At 42.0% G+C, this 13,575-nt stretch overlaps 1 protein-coding gene across 1 annotated transcript in view; it reads right to left on the bottom strand.

Moving 5' to 3' along the window:
• Positions 1–6,530: 6,530 nt before the first annotated feature.
• The window catches only part of LOC137518572 (bromodomain-containing protein 4-like), a 170,769-nt gene continuing 163,724 nt past the window's right edge, over positions 6,531–13,575 (bottom strand). Inside the window, exon 30 of the mRNA XM_068236621.1 lies at positions 6,531–6,979. Within this exon, the coding sequence (XP_068092722.1) occupies positions 6,900–6,979 (80 nt within the window). The 3' untranslated portion in view covers positions 6,531–6,899. The remainder of the gene's footprint in view (positions 6,980–13,575) is intronic.

Here is a 13,575-nt window from a genome sequence, read left to right on the forward strand (position 1 = left end):
GTTTAGCAGGAGCGGTGTACCTGCTGGGGACATGCACCGGCCTACAGGTTAAGACTACTGACCTGGTGAATGGTGGTGAGAGGGTGAATCTACAAAAAGTTAAGTTTAAGTGTTCTGGGTCGTGCATTCCCATGTAGTAGCGGCATGACAAAAGGCTTTGGGATCAAAAGTTTTCAGGTGGACTCTGGGTATGACTAGATTAGAACCTGTGGATCTGAGATTGCAGGAATTGCTACGTAGCTGCAACATTTCTTTCATGTATCCAGGGCCCAGATTATGTAGTGTTTTAAATGTCAGCAAGCCGATCTTAAGCAGGATCCTTCATTTATAGGTAGCCAGTGAAGGGAGTGCAGGACTGGTGTTATGTGGCAGTGACAGGGTTGGTTGGTTAACAGCCTGGCAGCAGCATTCTGTATCAGTTGTAGGCAGCACAAGTCAATTTTTGGAAGGCCAGTGTGGAGAGCATTGAGTTCTGATGTTTAAATCCCCATCAAATAGAACTCCCAAGCTATGCACAAGCTCAAAGCTTTGTAGATCTGTGCCTCCTATTCCAAGTGGTGAAGACTGCAAGTTAAAGAGACACTGAAGCGAAAAAAAAATATGATATAATGAATTAGTTGTGTACTATGAATAATTACTAGAAGATTAGCAGCAAAGAAAATATTCTCATATTTTTATTTTCAGGTATATAGTGTGTTTTTTAACATTGCATCATTCTCTAATATGTGCAGATTACACAACACTGCATTCAAAATGATTCTTTCAGAGCAGTCTGTGAACTAATGACCTCTCCTCTGGCAGAGAAAAAGAAAACTGTTCACTTACAGTTGAGATAATAAAAGTCAGAAGACAGCCCTCTCCACGACTTTGAAAGTCGTAGAGATTAATGGCTTTTTTGCATAGAGATAACAACTGGAGTTTCTTAACTCTTCCTGTACTGGAAACAATTACACTGATGAATCTGATCTTAATGTTTTATTTCTTAGCTGTGCTACACATACAAATCATAATTTTTTTTTCGCTTCAGTGTCTCTTTAAGTTATTTTGTTGTCATGCACTGCCCTCTGATCAGAAGGACTTCAGTTTTGTCTGCATTTAAGTTTTAGCCAGTTTTCACTCATCCATTTGTGTAGATCAGCTAAGCAGGCATTAATAGTTGGAGTTGGGTCCGTCACACCCAGTTCTAGACTTTTTTACCGCCTGAGGCAAACTTGTGAGGATGCGCCCCTCCCGGCCATTGAGGGACCCACCGTGAGGTGAACTGGAGCAGTGTAGCAGCCAGGAAGGGGGGGGGGGGGGGGACAGCAGAAGGGAGGGGGGGGGGGGGGGTGAAGTCTGTGCTCCAAAGCCTGAGATGCATGGAAGAGGTGGGATTTCCCCGCCCGCTGCATCAGAGAATGTGCTGCCTGACCTGCTATCTGGAGGGGGAGTGTGCATGGGGGGAATCCAGGTGAGTGTTTCCAAAAAAACCCCTTACCGCTGTGCCCGCCACCCCCTTTCCTGGCTGCTACCCCCCCCCCCCCTCCAATTCACCTCATGGCAGGCCCTCAACAGCCTGCGGTAAGCTGGGTGGCACACTTCTTGATCTCGCCCTCACCTGCAGAACCTGCCTCACTCTGCCTCATGGGCGGACGGGCTGGTCACACCAGGCTTGAAGCGGAAACAAGTAGATTGTGAAAAGCAGGGGGAAAGGATAGAGCCTTGAGACCCCATACTTAAGTGATACAGAGGTGGACAGGAAGGGCCCCATAGACACTTTTTGGGTTCTGTCACTCAGGAAGGATTAGAAACACTGGAAAACTATCCCATCAATGCCACAGTATTCCTGTAGCCTGCCTATCAAGATGTCATGGTGAACTGTATCAAAGGCTGCAGAAAGGTCTAGCAGTATCAGAGTGGAGCACTCTCCTCTGTCTCTTGCTATGAGCAGATGGTTGCAGACTTGGATAAAGGCAGTTTCAGTGCTGTGATGTTTCCTGAAGCCAGACTGGAATGGGTCATAAATGTTGTTTTCTAAGATTCTGTTTTTTTCAATTACCTTCCCCAGAAAGGGAAGGTTAGAGACAGGTCTGTAGCTGGTCATAGCGTCTGGGTCCAGGGAAGTTTTTTTGAGGGGAATCTTAAACAATACAAGTTGCCTGGCAGCCCTGCTGGTCTATTTGGCTGCAATAGTGTCAGAAACACCTGATGTGCTGCATGCTCGTTCAGGGTCTGTCAGTATTAGAGGCAGAGTATTAGTAGGACACCCAGGCAACTGATATTGTTTAAAAGGAAATAAATATGACAGCCTCCATATCCCTCTCACTATAGTTGTCCTTTAAAATGGACCCAAACTAAAAATACAAGATTTCAGAAATAAAATCTATTTTATAAATTATAATAATAAATAGCAGCCTTTTTCAGCTGCATGACGACAAATATAAAATATTTTACATTTAATGGAGGAACCCCTCCCTTCCTTTCATTTTGCCGGGACAGAAACCAGCAAACTGGTGAGTAGCAGGTGTCAGGCAAAGGAGGAATTGCTAATGTCTGCCACCTGTATAATCCTAGTTATAAAAGAGAAGGGTGAAAAGCATGCACTAAAATGCTCATGGGCTTGAAGGAGTGTTTATTTATCTTTGTATGTGTCAGTGGTGCCAAAAAAAGTGTGTTAAATCCACACAAGTTTCACCTCTGGATAAGTGGAAGGGTAGAATATCTAAAATCTACTCATGTACAAATTAACATGTAGTGGCAATAGGCCATCTCAACAACTTTCACAAGGTATAGGATCATTGGGTTGAATCATTGGACTACGTCACCCTCAACCTAAATATCAATGTTAAAGCAAACCTGTAGTACAAAAAAAAAAAGTCTGATCCTTGCTTATGGAGCGGTAAGGCTCTGGATCCTATTCAGCCTTCCCTGTCCACTCTTGGTCCCCTCATTTCAGTGCTGTCCCATGGTGAAATTCCACCACCTCCATGAGCCTGTGTCATCCAGGAGATTGCACATGTGCGAGCTCCCAAATGCGCAGTAGGGAGCTGCCCATCTTCAGGAGCACTAGTGGATAAAAGTCCTGCTGAAGCCTTTCAAGGGGCCATGAAGGCTTATTCCACCTATTGGTCGAATACCTGGAATTTGGGTGATGGTGCTGAAATGAGGGGACAGGGAAGGCTCAATAGGATATTTTTTTTTCACCCCAGATTTACTTAAACCACTCTGCCACCACCACCTAACGCCAATTGGTGGCCACCGAGTGGCTCCCCCAGGACCGCCTAGCACCGAAAGGAGTCAAGCTCGGGGGAAAAGGGGGGGGGGGGGAAAGGATCGCACGCATCCACACTCGAGTAACGGACCAGAGCTCCGTCAAGTCAAGATTCTGACAGCGGCAGACTACAAAAACAAACGTACAGTTTTTTCACTTGTACAGTGCTGCAATCTACTACAGCGCTGTAGTGGGGACAGCCTTGTCACTTGGCTGTCCTTTGGAGCAGCTCCAATTATTCTAGAAAATCCACCTCAGGTTCTCGTTAATAAATTTGACAAAACCTCAAGTAAACTTTTTTTTCACATCATCTTTATGGGGTATTATGTGTAGAATTTTGAGTAAAAAAAATAATGAATTTCATCAAAAAAAAGTGATGCACACGTTATTAGTATTCAAGGATATACAGCACATGAAATAAATATCCTCTTATACAACAAACAATTTCACATAATTTTAAGGTCATCGTTTCAAATGAGTAGCAATGGTCAATAATTCTGAGTTGATGCAGGATTATGCATATTTTGTATGCAAATGTAGGAAGCCTGAAAAACTATGGGCTTATTTGAATTTCACTGAGATTCAACTGGCCCATCTTCAAGCTGGATAAAATTGAATACAAAAAAAGATTTTGTTTTGTGAGACAGCATAAGCATTTTAATGTGATTTTAATTAAAACACCAATTCAATAAATATTGAGGCAATGTTTATGTGATGAACTCAAAGGATGATGCCATACTGGTATTTTATGCTATAGGCTGTCTTTCAAAAAAAGCGAATTAAATGGTATTAGCCAATTCAGTACCTGGCTAGGAGCTCCTTCACCAGTCATCTCTTGCAGCTCACATAACTGAAATTTTAAGAGGGTTTTTGGCTGCACAAGACTCATTCAACAAGTGTTATATCTGGGCACTGTACTGTGTAAGGTATTAGGCACAGTTTTCAATACACCATCTAAGTATTACTTGTCGGAATGAATTCAGTGTAAATATTTCAGTAATGAAGAATTTTTTGACCAAACAAAGTATAGATACAGAGGCGCTAAACTCCGTTGCCCATGGTACAAGTTGTGATACTCCTGTTTTATAGCCTGATGAAGTGGGATGTGCCCACAAAACGCATTGCACTAATTTGGAGTATGTGAATACAATTTTTGTTGTTGGAAAAAAAAGCAACTTTACCTTGTGTTGGCATTGGGGAGGTAAGTCCACCACTAACCTCCCTCATTTTTAACCTTTTAACAACATTTTACACTACTGGCGCCTCTGTACTACTGCGTACAATTTGAGTCCACCCCTGATGGAGGGGATTTGGCCCCTATTCTTCTGAACTACAGAGAGCGACTTCTTAATCCTGAGTGGGGACAGGTCTAATTCTCCCCACCTGCCTATGTAGTGGTTACTTGGATGGTAACCCAGACTTGTGAGTACAATCATGTCTCATCTACTTCACCCAGTACATACTGCACCATATCGGGCTCTCGGTGTCTCCCTTCCTTAAAGAGACTCCGTAACAAAAATTGCATCCTGTTTTTTATCATCCTACAAGTTCCAAAAGCTATTCTAAGGGCTCTTTCACATCAGAGCTTGCGTTGGAGAACGCTCAAAGCATACGTTTTGTTGTATGCGTTTTGATATGCGTTGCACTGCAGTGAGTGTGCATTTTTAATCCGTTTTCAATGCGTTACAGCACATAGGAAAACGCAGGTAATTTTTTTTTCTTTTAGTTTTCAACTTTCTACATTGTTCCTCTGTAGCATTCTGGGACTGATTGCCTGCGTTAACGGATTAAAAACGCGCATAGTGTGCGTTTTACATTGACTAACATTGTAACGCATAAAGCTAGCGTCTCCCGAAAAACTGCGCCTGGGTGCAGTGTAATGCAACGCACAAAAAGGCTGCGTTATATGTGAAAGCTAAAATGAAAGTCTATGGACTTTCATTTCACCTTGGGTAACGCAAACTTTACCCGTTGCGTTGAAACGCAGAAAATCTGCCCTAATGTGAAAGAGCCCTAATGTGTTCTGGCTTACTGCAGCACTTTGTACTATCACAGTCTCTGTAATAAATCAACTTATCTCTCTCTTGTCAGACTTGTCAGCCTGTGTCTGGAAGGCTGCCAAGTTCTTCAGTGTTGTGGTTCTGCTATGAACTCCCCCTTCCAGGCCAATCTATGCACACTGCCTGTGTGTTATTTAGATTAGAGCAGCTTCTCTCTGCTCTCTTATCTTTTACAAGCTGGATAAATCGTCAACTGAGCTGGCTGGGCTTTTACATAGTGAGGAATTACAGACAAGGGCAAAGCTGTTTGCAGGAAGAAAAGAGCAGCCTGAAACTTCAGTGCATGAGAGATGCAGGGGGAAAGAAACACACAAATGATCTCTTGAGATTCAAAAGGAAGACTGTATACAGCCTGCTTGTGTATGGATGTATTTTCTATGTGTGGACATACTGTACATCAACCTACTTCCTGTTTTGGTGGCCATTTTGTTTGTTTATAAACAAACTTTTTAAAACTGTTTTTAACCACTTTTAATGCGGCGGGGAGCGGCGAAATTGTGACAGAGGGTAATAGGAGATGTCCCCTAACGCACTGGTATGTTTACTTTTGTGTGATTTTAACAATACAGATTCTCTTTAATAAATTATAGATAAAGTTCCTATCCTTTCAAAGATCCCTCCCAGCAAAGCACAGACAAAAAAAAAATGGATAAAGCATAGACAAGTAGTCTATTACCCATTAATGTGAAATTGTACTTTAAATTTATTTTTTTGTATTGCAAAAAAAATAGTAAGTGGAGGCAAGCAATAAATAGGCTTGGTATTACATGTACCCATGTTCATCTCATGTCACATTTCAGGTACACTTTCAGGATGTTACACACCAAAGTGAAATTGTAGATTTATTATAATATTTATTATATTTATTATAATAAATCTTTCTCTACGGCTCTCTTCAGAGCAATGACGCGCCTTCCGCCAGCTCATGTTTACCTTTGTGTAGATACAACTGATTACACAGCTCAGAACAGGGAAGTCTACTTCAGTCTAGCAGCGAGAGAGGGCTCCTCAGTAACTTTATGAGCCGATCGTGTGCTGCATAAGTCGCTCTGCTGTGTGAGGAGCATCACAATAGAATAAAGCATGGCTGTATGCAGCAAGAGGATCCCCCTCTTGAATAATGAACTGCCCCAATTCCCCGTCAGTTTTCTTAGGGGACACAGACAGTAAGTTAAATAAAGACAGAAGAAGCTGCACAGCAAAAATATAGGCTTTGATCATTCTTACTGTTGTTGGTAAAATGATTTATAATGCGTACAGAAATAGTGAAAGTTTGATAGAGTTCCTTTAATCACAGTCTTCCAGTCTATGGAAGGGTCCCATAGGTTTTTCCAGATTGTGCCCAGTATTCCTCTGGCAGATGAGTTACAACTTTTGTCCTATGTTGTTTCCAGGCAGGTGCTTTTTGTGAGCTCTTATGATGCAGTCCTCTGAAGTCTAAACATTGATTTTCCAAATGTACAATATTCAAGTGTATAGATGTCAATATTTACATATTTACAGTTACAGAAATAAACCAGATGGTTTCAGCAATAGAAAAAAACTGTAAAAATGTTATTTGCAGCAGACAAACGCAAATCATCTCCACTTCATCTGTTCTGGGCATTGCTGGGTGGTTTTAGTTTCCCTGTATCTATTAAGTACTGCACAAGGCTTGGGACATGAATCCCTAAAAAGAAATAAAGGAATAAATAATTATTACATAATTAACATTTATTGATACCATTTTTCCCAAATACTTCAGGGTTCAATTGCACCTCCCAGGAAGTGCATAACACCCCTTTCACACAACAGAATTTGTGTGCGATTTGCATTTTGTGAATTCGTATATGATGCACATTTGCCATGTGCCTTTGTGTGATGCAACAGATGTGATTTTTCTACAGGGTGCGCGCGCGCGCACACACACACACACACACACACACACACACACACACACACACACACACACACACACACACACACACACACACACACACACGATATGTATTAAGTAATTAGAATGCAGAAAAATCGCATTTCAGATGCAAACAAATCACATTAGATTTTGAAATGGATTAGATACATCATCATGGAAATTATATGCACAGAAAAAAAAACACCCATCCCCTTCCTAAAAATGCAAACAAATTTTAGAGCTGAAAAATTACAGAACCACTGGAAGTAAAAAAACACCACTGAGAGTTGCAGGAAATAAGTGTGAAGGCTGCCTTAAATACTGATGTGCAATTCAATTCACCTAACAACTCTGAATGCAGTTAAGTTTCACAACAAGAGTGTGTGAACCTGGTGCTACTTCCTGTGTGCTTCAGTCATTTCACGGTGCCTGTACTCAATGGCAGTATTAGGCAGGTGGATACATGCCACCGGGTCATGGAGTATGTATACCAAGTGATCACAGAAGCACACAGAGGGAAGCTGGCCAGGCAGGCAAGCAGGGAGGACGCTGTGCTATTACTCTGCAGAAGACTCAGGGGAGCGAGGTTGACCTAAGAGGCTTAGATGGCCAGCAATTTACAGTTACAGGGAAGCATGTGTCTATGTATTGTATGTGTCCCATCACACTATATAAGGGCAATGCGACACTGTTGCCATCCTATTTTTCAGGAGTTGCAATGCAACATGCATAGTGTGAAAGGTCCCCTATACGTTCAGTATGTAACCCAGGACAAGTATGCAGATCAGACTAAAGTTTGACCACAGTAATTACTGCATGGTTGCAACATGTGGGCGACTCATTCACTACTGAAGTCAGAAAGATCAGCTGAACAGCCAGAATATTGCCACTGTTTGACAAAATAAATATGGCAGCCTCTTTATCCCGTTTGCTACAGAGTTACTAAGTTAGACACAAAAAAGGCAACGTTTTATAAATAAATCTCTAAAAGAAAAAAAAAAAAGAAAAAAATTAAAGTTTAGCTAAAATCTTGAAATGTAAGCACTTGCCTAGATAAAGTAAGTTTTGCACGTATATTAAATTAGCACATTAAAAATCATTGACAGCCTGACATCCCTATACACATTTCTTGTTTTATGCTGGATACACACTTATGCTGGTTCCCGCACCTCGATTTTCCACTCGATTTGTTTATTTCCAACATGTCCGATTTGCATTTCGATGGATTGTTAGGTCGATTTGCATGTAAAGTATGCCAAATCAACCTAACGATCCATCGAAATGCAAATCGGACATGTTGGAAATAAATGAATCGACGGGAATCGAGCGGGAAATCGAGTGCAGAAACTCACCGTGTGTATCCAGCATTACAGCAAAGGGGGCTCACAGGTAATTCACTTCATCTCCTGCACCATCTATACTCCAGCCCAGCTATTTCTGGAGCTAAATCGAGCCCTATAAAATTGACAGACAGCAGGGCTGTCCTCTCTAGCCTGCCCTTGCCATCGAGCCCCTAGCTGAGCATGTAAGACAGCACACTGATATTCGTGGTTACCCCCTTGGCCACCTCAAACCTCTTTTCCAGTACAGGAAGAGTAAAAAAAACAAAAACAAAAAAAACACAAAAAAAAGCTTGCGTTATCTATGCAAAAGAAGTTTTCTGAACTAGTTGTCCCATCCCCTTCTCTGAAGAACAAGATAGCTTAAGAAAAGGTTTTACTGCAGAAAAGTTCAAGGGGTCTGTCTTTTTAAATTGTTAACCACTTCAGCCTTCAGTGTTTTTTCACCTTACGCGTCCGAGCAATTTTCTCATTTCAGCGCTCCTCCCATTCCTTCGCCAATAACTTTATCACTACTCATCTAAATGATCTATATCTTGTTTTTCACCAACAAATAGGCTTTTGGGGATGGGATTTGTTTTCAGTAATTATTTTATTTTCTATGCATTGTAAAGGGAAAAGCAAGGTAAAAATGGAAAAACACACTATTTCCCCATTTCCATCCACTATGGTTTAAAAAACAAACAAAAAAACAAAAAAAAAACAACAATGCTATTGTACACAAAACTCACATTTGCCCATTTGTCCTGGTAATCGCCAACATTTAAAATATGTCCCTAGTGCAATGTATGGGATAATATATCATTTGGAAGTAAAGGTGTATTTTTTCTGTGCTTCTTGTTTTTACATTGTACCCTAGCAATAATTCCTATCCGGGCTGATTATTGTTATCCACGTGGAATTAGCTGTTGATTTGTGCTACGTTCATCAGCAGTTCAGCAATACACTATGTGTTATGATATAACTTTAGAGCCCTTTTTGAGCCTACCTCATAATTAGTGTCAACCTCGACAGTTAGATATAATAATAAACTTTTTATAGATTTGTGGTTCTTACAACATTAAGGACCTGTTTCCACTAGTCGCCGTGCGTCCTGCAAGATATGTGGCGGCACTTTCTTGTTCAGCGAGTACACAGCCGAATCCCAGAAGCAGTGCCATGCACGGCACTGGGATTCGCTGCCGCCCGCACGGAAAAATGCTGCAATGTCTGCCAAATCGCTATGGTAAGCAATGCAGATGGTGGGCAGCATTATCCCCTATAGCAGTTTCCCCGCGGGAAACTGTGGGTTCAGCCCTATATAGTGGAAACGGGACCTATTAAATGTACACTTTTGTATTTTTGCATATTGTGGTACGTGTCCATTTTTTGGTTAAACCACTTCCCCTCCCCCGGGACGAGTAATTACATCCCTGCAAAAGCGTAGCTACTATGTCCCACCCCGCCGTGCGTTTCCGCTCAGCCCCCGAACGTTACCGCCGCCGATCGGTAGCTGCTAGATCAATGAATAGTCCCCATGTGAATGACTGCAGCAGTCTATGAGACGGCTCCACCATTCACAAAGACCGTCCACTCATCACTTCCACTATGCGTAGTAATACTTCACATCAGAAAGTGAGCAAGGAGGACATCTTGTGGCCAAAAATTAAAATTACATATTTTTTAAAGGAAATATTTTTACCTTTTTACATATAAAATTAACCCCTGACCTCCCACACTCCCCATTAGTTACCCCCAAAAAAACATACATTTACAAATAAAAGAAATACATGGTTACCTCAGGGACTGAACTTTTTTTATTATGTATGTAAAGAGGGTATATTACTGTTACTTTACAAATTATGGGCTTGTAATTAGGGATGGACGCAAAACTGAAAAAATGCACCTTTATTTCCAAATAAAATATTGGCGCCATACATTGTACTAGGGAAAAATTTTAAACGTTGCAATAACCGGGACAAATGGGCCAATAAAATGTGTGGGTTTTAAGAATGGTAGCATGAATTATTTTAAAACTATAATGGACGAAAACTGAGAAATTTTTTCCATTTTTCTCATTATTCCCATTAAAATGCAGTTAGAATAAAAAAATTCTTAGCAAAAACTACCCCCAAAAGAAAACCCAATTGGTGGGGAAAAAAACAAGATATAGACTGTTTCGTTGTGATAAGTAGTAATAAAGTTATAGGCGAAGGAGTGCTGACAGGCGAAAATTGCTCAGTTTTTTAAGGGGAAAAACCCTTCAAGGTGAAGTGGTTAAGGTCCCTTTTTTTCCTGTTTTTACTAATGTTCTATTTATTATCCGTACTACACATACAATTGTTTCAGACTTTTTTGCTTCACATTCACTTTAAAGAGAACCTGTAACAAAAAAAAGTTCCCCTGGGGGTACTCACCTCGGGAGGGGGAAGTCTCAGGGTCCCAATGAGGCTTCCCCCTCTCCTGTAGCTGCAGGCAGTCCAGCGCTGGCTCTCCCGAAATGTCCCGGAATCCTCCCTCGACAAGCGCTTATTTACCTTTCCTGGCTCCAGCGGGGGCGATGTTGCGGTATTTCTCATGGAGATAGGAGAAAATAGCGGATCTCCGTCGGGTCCGCTCTACTGCGCAGGCGACTTGCGCCTGCGCAGTAGAGCAGCCCGACAGCGATCGGCTATTTCTGCCTATCTCCGAGCGGAGAGCAGATACTGCGCCTGCGCTGGAGCCGGGGGACCGAGGACGACGGGGGAAGCCTCAATAGGATCCGGAGGCTTCCCCCACCCGAGGCGAGTACCCCCCCCAGGGGAGGATTTGTTCCTTACAGGTTTTCTTTAATATTGATGCTCTTGAGACTTTATTTGGCATCACACCTAGACCCCAAGTACAACATCTAGCCAATAGTTTTACATGTCAACTAAAAAGACAAATACCTACAATATCTGGATATTAAATTAACATAATAATCCTTCACCTTTTGTATTTGAGAAATTAAATCTTCCCATGAATGTTTTTCTCTTTGTGCCCGTCATATTATATTGTTAAGTTTATCTTAACCACTTAAAGGACACCAAAGGCGAAAATAAACTAATGAAATAAACAATTGCAGCTATCTTCCTTCTCCTAAAAATGACTTTTTTTTGATATTTCACAGTTTTATATTATGTTTAAATCTATTTTTGAACTTTTAACTGTTTTATTGTTTTTGCTCAATGACACATTCATTGAAGTATGCCAGAGCTAAAATCTATGAACTATTGACCCATTTTATCTCTTTCCTGCTCTCAGAAGCTATTTTCTGCTAGGAAAGTGTTTTATAGTTGGAATTTCTTATCAGTGAGGGTCACACTGTAGTCACTTACATACCTGATATTTAACTCTTTCAGGCAAAGAAAAAAAGGAACACAGCATAGTTATTTGTGTGCTAGGCACTAAACATTCCCATGTTGATATCACGTTACTTCAGGTATCCTATAAGTACCAGCGACTGCTGGTACCAGAAGCTGCTGGATACAGACGAGTCGCCACACATACCCGCCGCAACCGCCGTCCACCCGGAACCTGAGACCATCCACTTCACCCTCTTCTTTTTACGGCAGAGCTCTGTGAGCCGGTCAGGAGCCGCTTTCATTGGCTCCTGACCGTGTGTTCAATGTAAGCAAATTGGAGTTGCTTACATCGTAGTATGAAAAGAGGAACAGTACCTGGCACCAAATGCAGCAGGGCAGAACAACCCGGAGACGGGAACAGGAGTGTGCACATCCAATAAACCTGTAAAATGCAACAGAAAGAAGAAAAGCGGGGCACACTTCCTTTTAAAATCCCTTTATATCCAGTTGGGCATGAAGCAGGTACAGAGCAGTGTGGGGTATCAAGTGCCTGTACATTCTGCCACTGAAGAAGCTGGTTTAACCAGCGAAACAGCTGTCAGGCACTTAATACCCCCAATGCTCTGTACCTGTACCCCCCACTGTGCTCTGTGCTTCATGCCCAACTGGAAATAAAGGGATTTTAAAAGGAAGTGGTGCCCCTCTTTCCTTCTTCCTGTTGAAGTTGTTTACATCGATGGACAGGGTCAGGAGCCAATAAAACCGGCTCCTGACTGGCTCACAGGGCTCTGCGGTCATAGAGACGGCAGGGCGAATGAGCTGCGTTGGGGAGACAGCATCAAGAGCAGCGGGAACGACAAGGCCAAGCAGGGGGGGAAGTAAAAACTACTCCATGGCAGGTATTAGGGGATCAAAGCAGGGCGCAGATTTCAATTAACGCCGTCCGGATGTGGTTAACATTGTAGCACTCTACATCAGGCACCCTTCTTTCCACAGCACCTTGGGTGCCCTTTATTTCTGCTATGTAATATGTACACATTTTAGCTGCAACAAAGCGTAACGTAAGCTCACATCTTGAATGCTGCCACATCCATTAATGCGGATGAACTACACATTTATGTAGGAACTAGTGAGCTGCAGAGTCAAAAGGACAGCCCCATTTGTTGGAAGAATGCAGAGATACAGATGTAGTTACTGTTTGCGTTCCTTTGGCTGGGTTCTCTACAAGCCTAAAGAACCATACCCATGACAATATATGAAGTTTAGAAGCAATACGCAACAGCCCGTACTGACAGCCCTCAGCCTTTGTAGAGGTGTTTCCAGTCTTCCTTCTACCAATACTTGGTACATACTTGTGATTCTATACATTTCTCGGCATCTATACATATAAATGCCTACTTTATAGCTTTAATCTTGTGAGGAGAAAATGCAGAACCATGTTCCTTTTTTGCATGTAAATACAGGAAGTATTAGGGCCGGTTCACACTTATCGCTCCGATATGTTTTTAAAGCTCAGCTTAAATGCAGGAAGCGGATCCTATGTTAAAAATAGGATCTACTTCCACTTGTTACAAAACCTGGATTTTGCAGAGATCGTATCCCACGGAACTCGAGACGGAACGCAGAGTCCCAACTTTTCACAGACCGGAAGGGAAAATGTGTCCAATGAAAGCCTATGAGAACTGACACTGTCCGTTTTCACTAGGCTAGTCACCGTATCGCCGCA

The sequence above is a fragment of the Hyperolius riggenbachi genome, chromosome 5 (assembly GCF_040937935.1).
Source record: "Hyperolius riggenbachi isolate aHypRig1 chromosome 5, aHypRig1.pri, whole genome shotgun sequence".
Lineage (NCBI taxonomy): Eukaryota > Metazoa > Chordata > Amphibia > Anura > Hyperoliidae > Hyperolius > Hyperolius riggenbachi.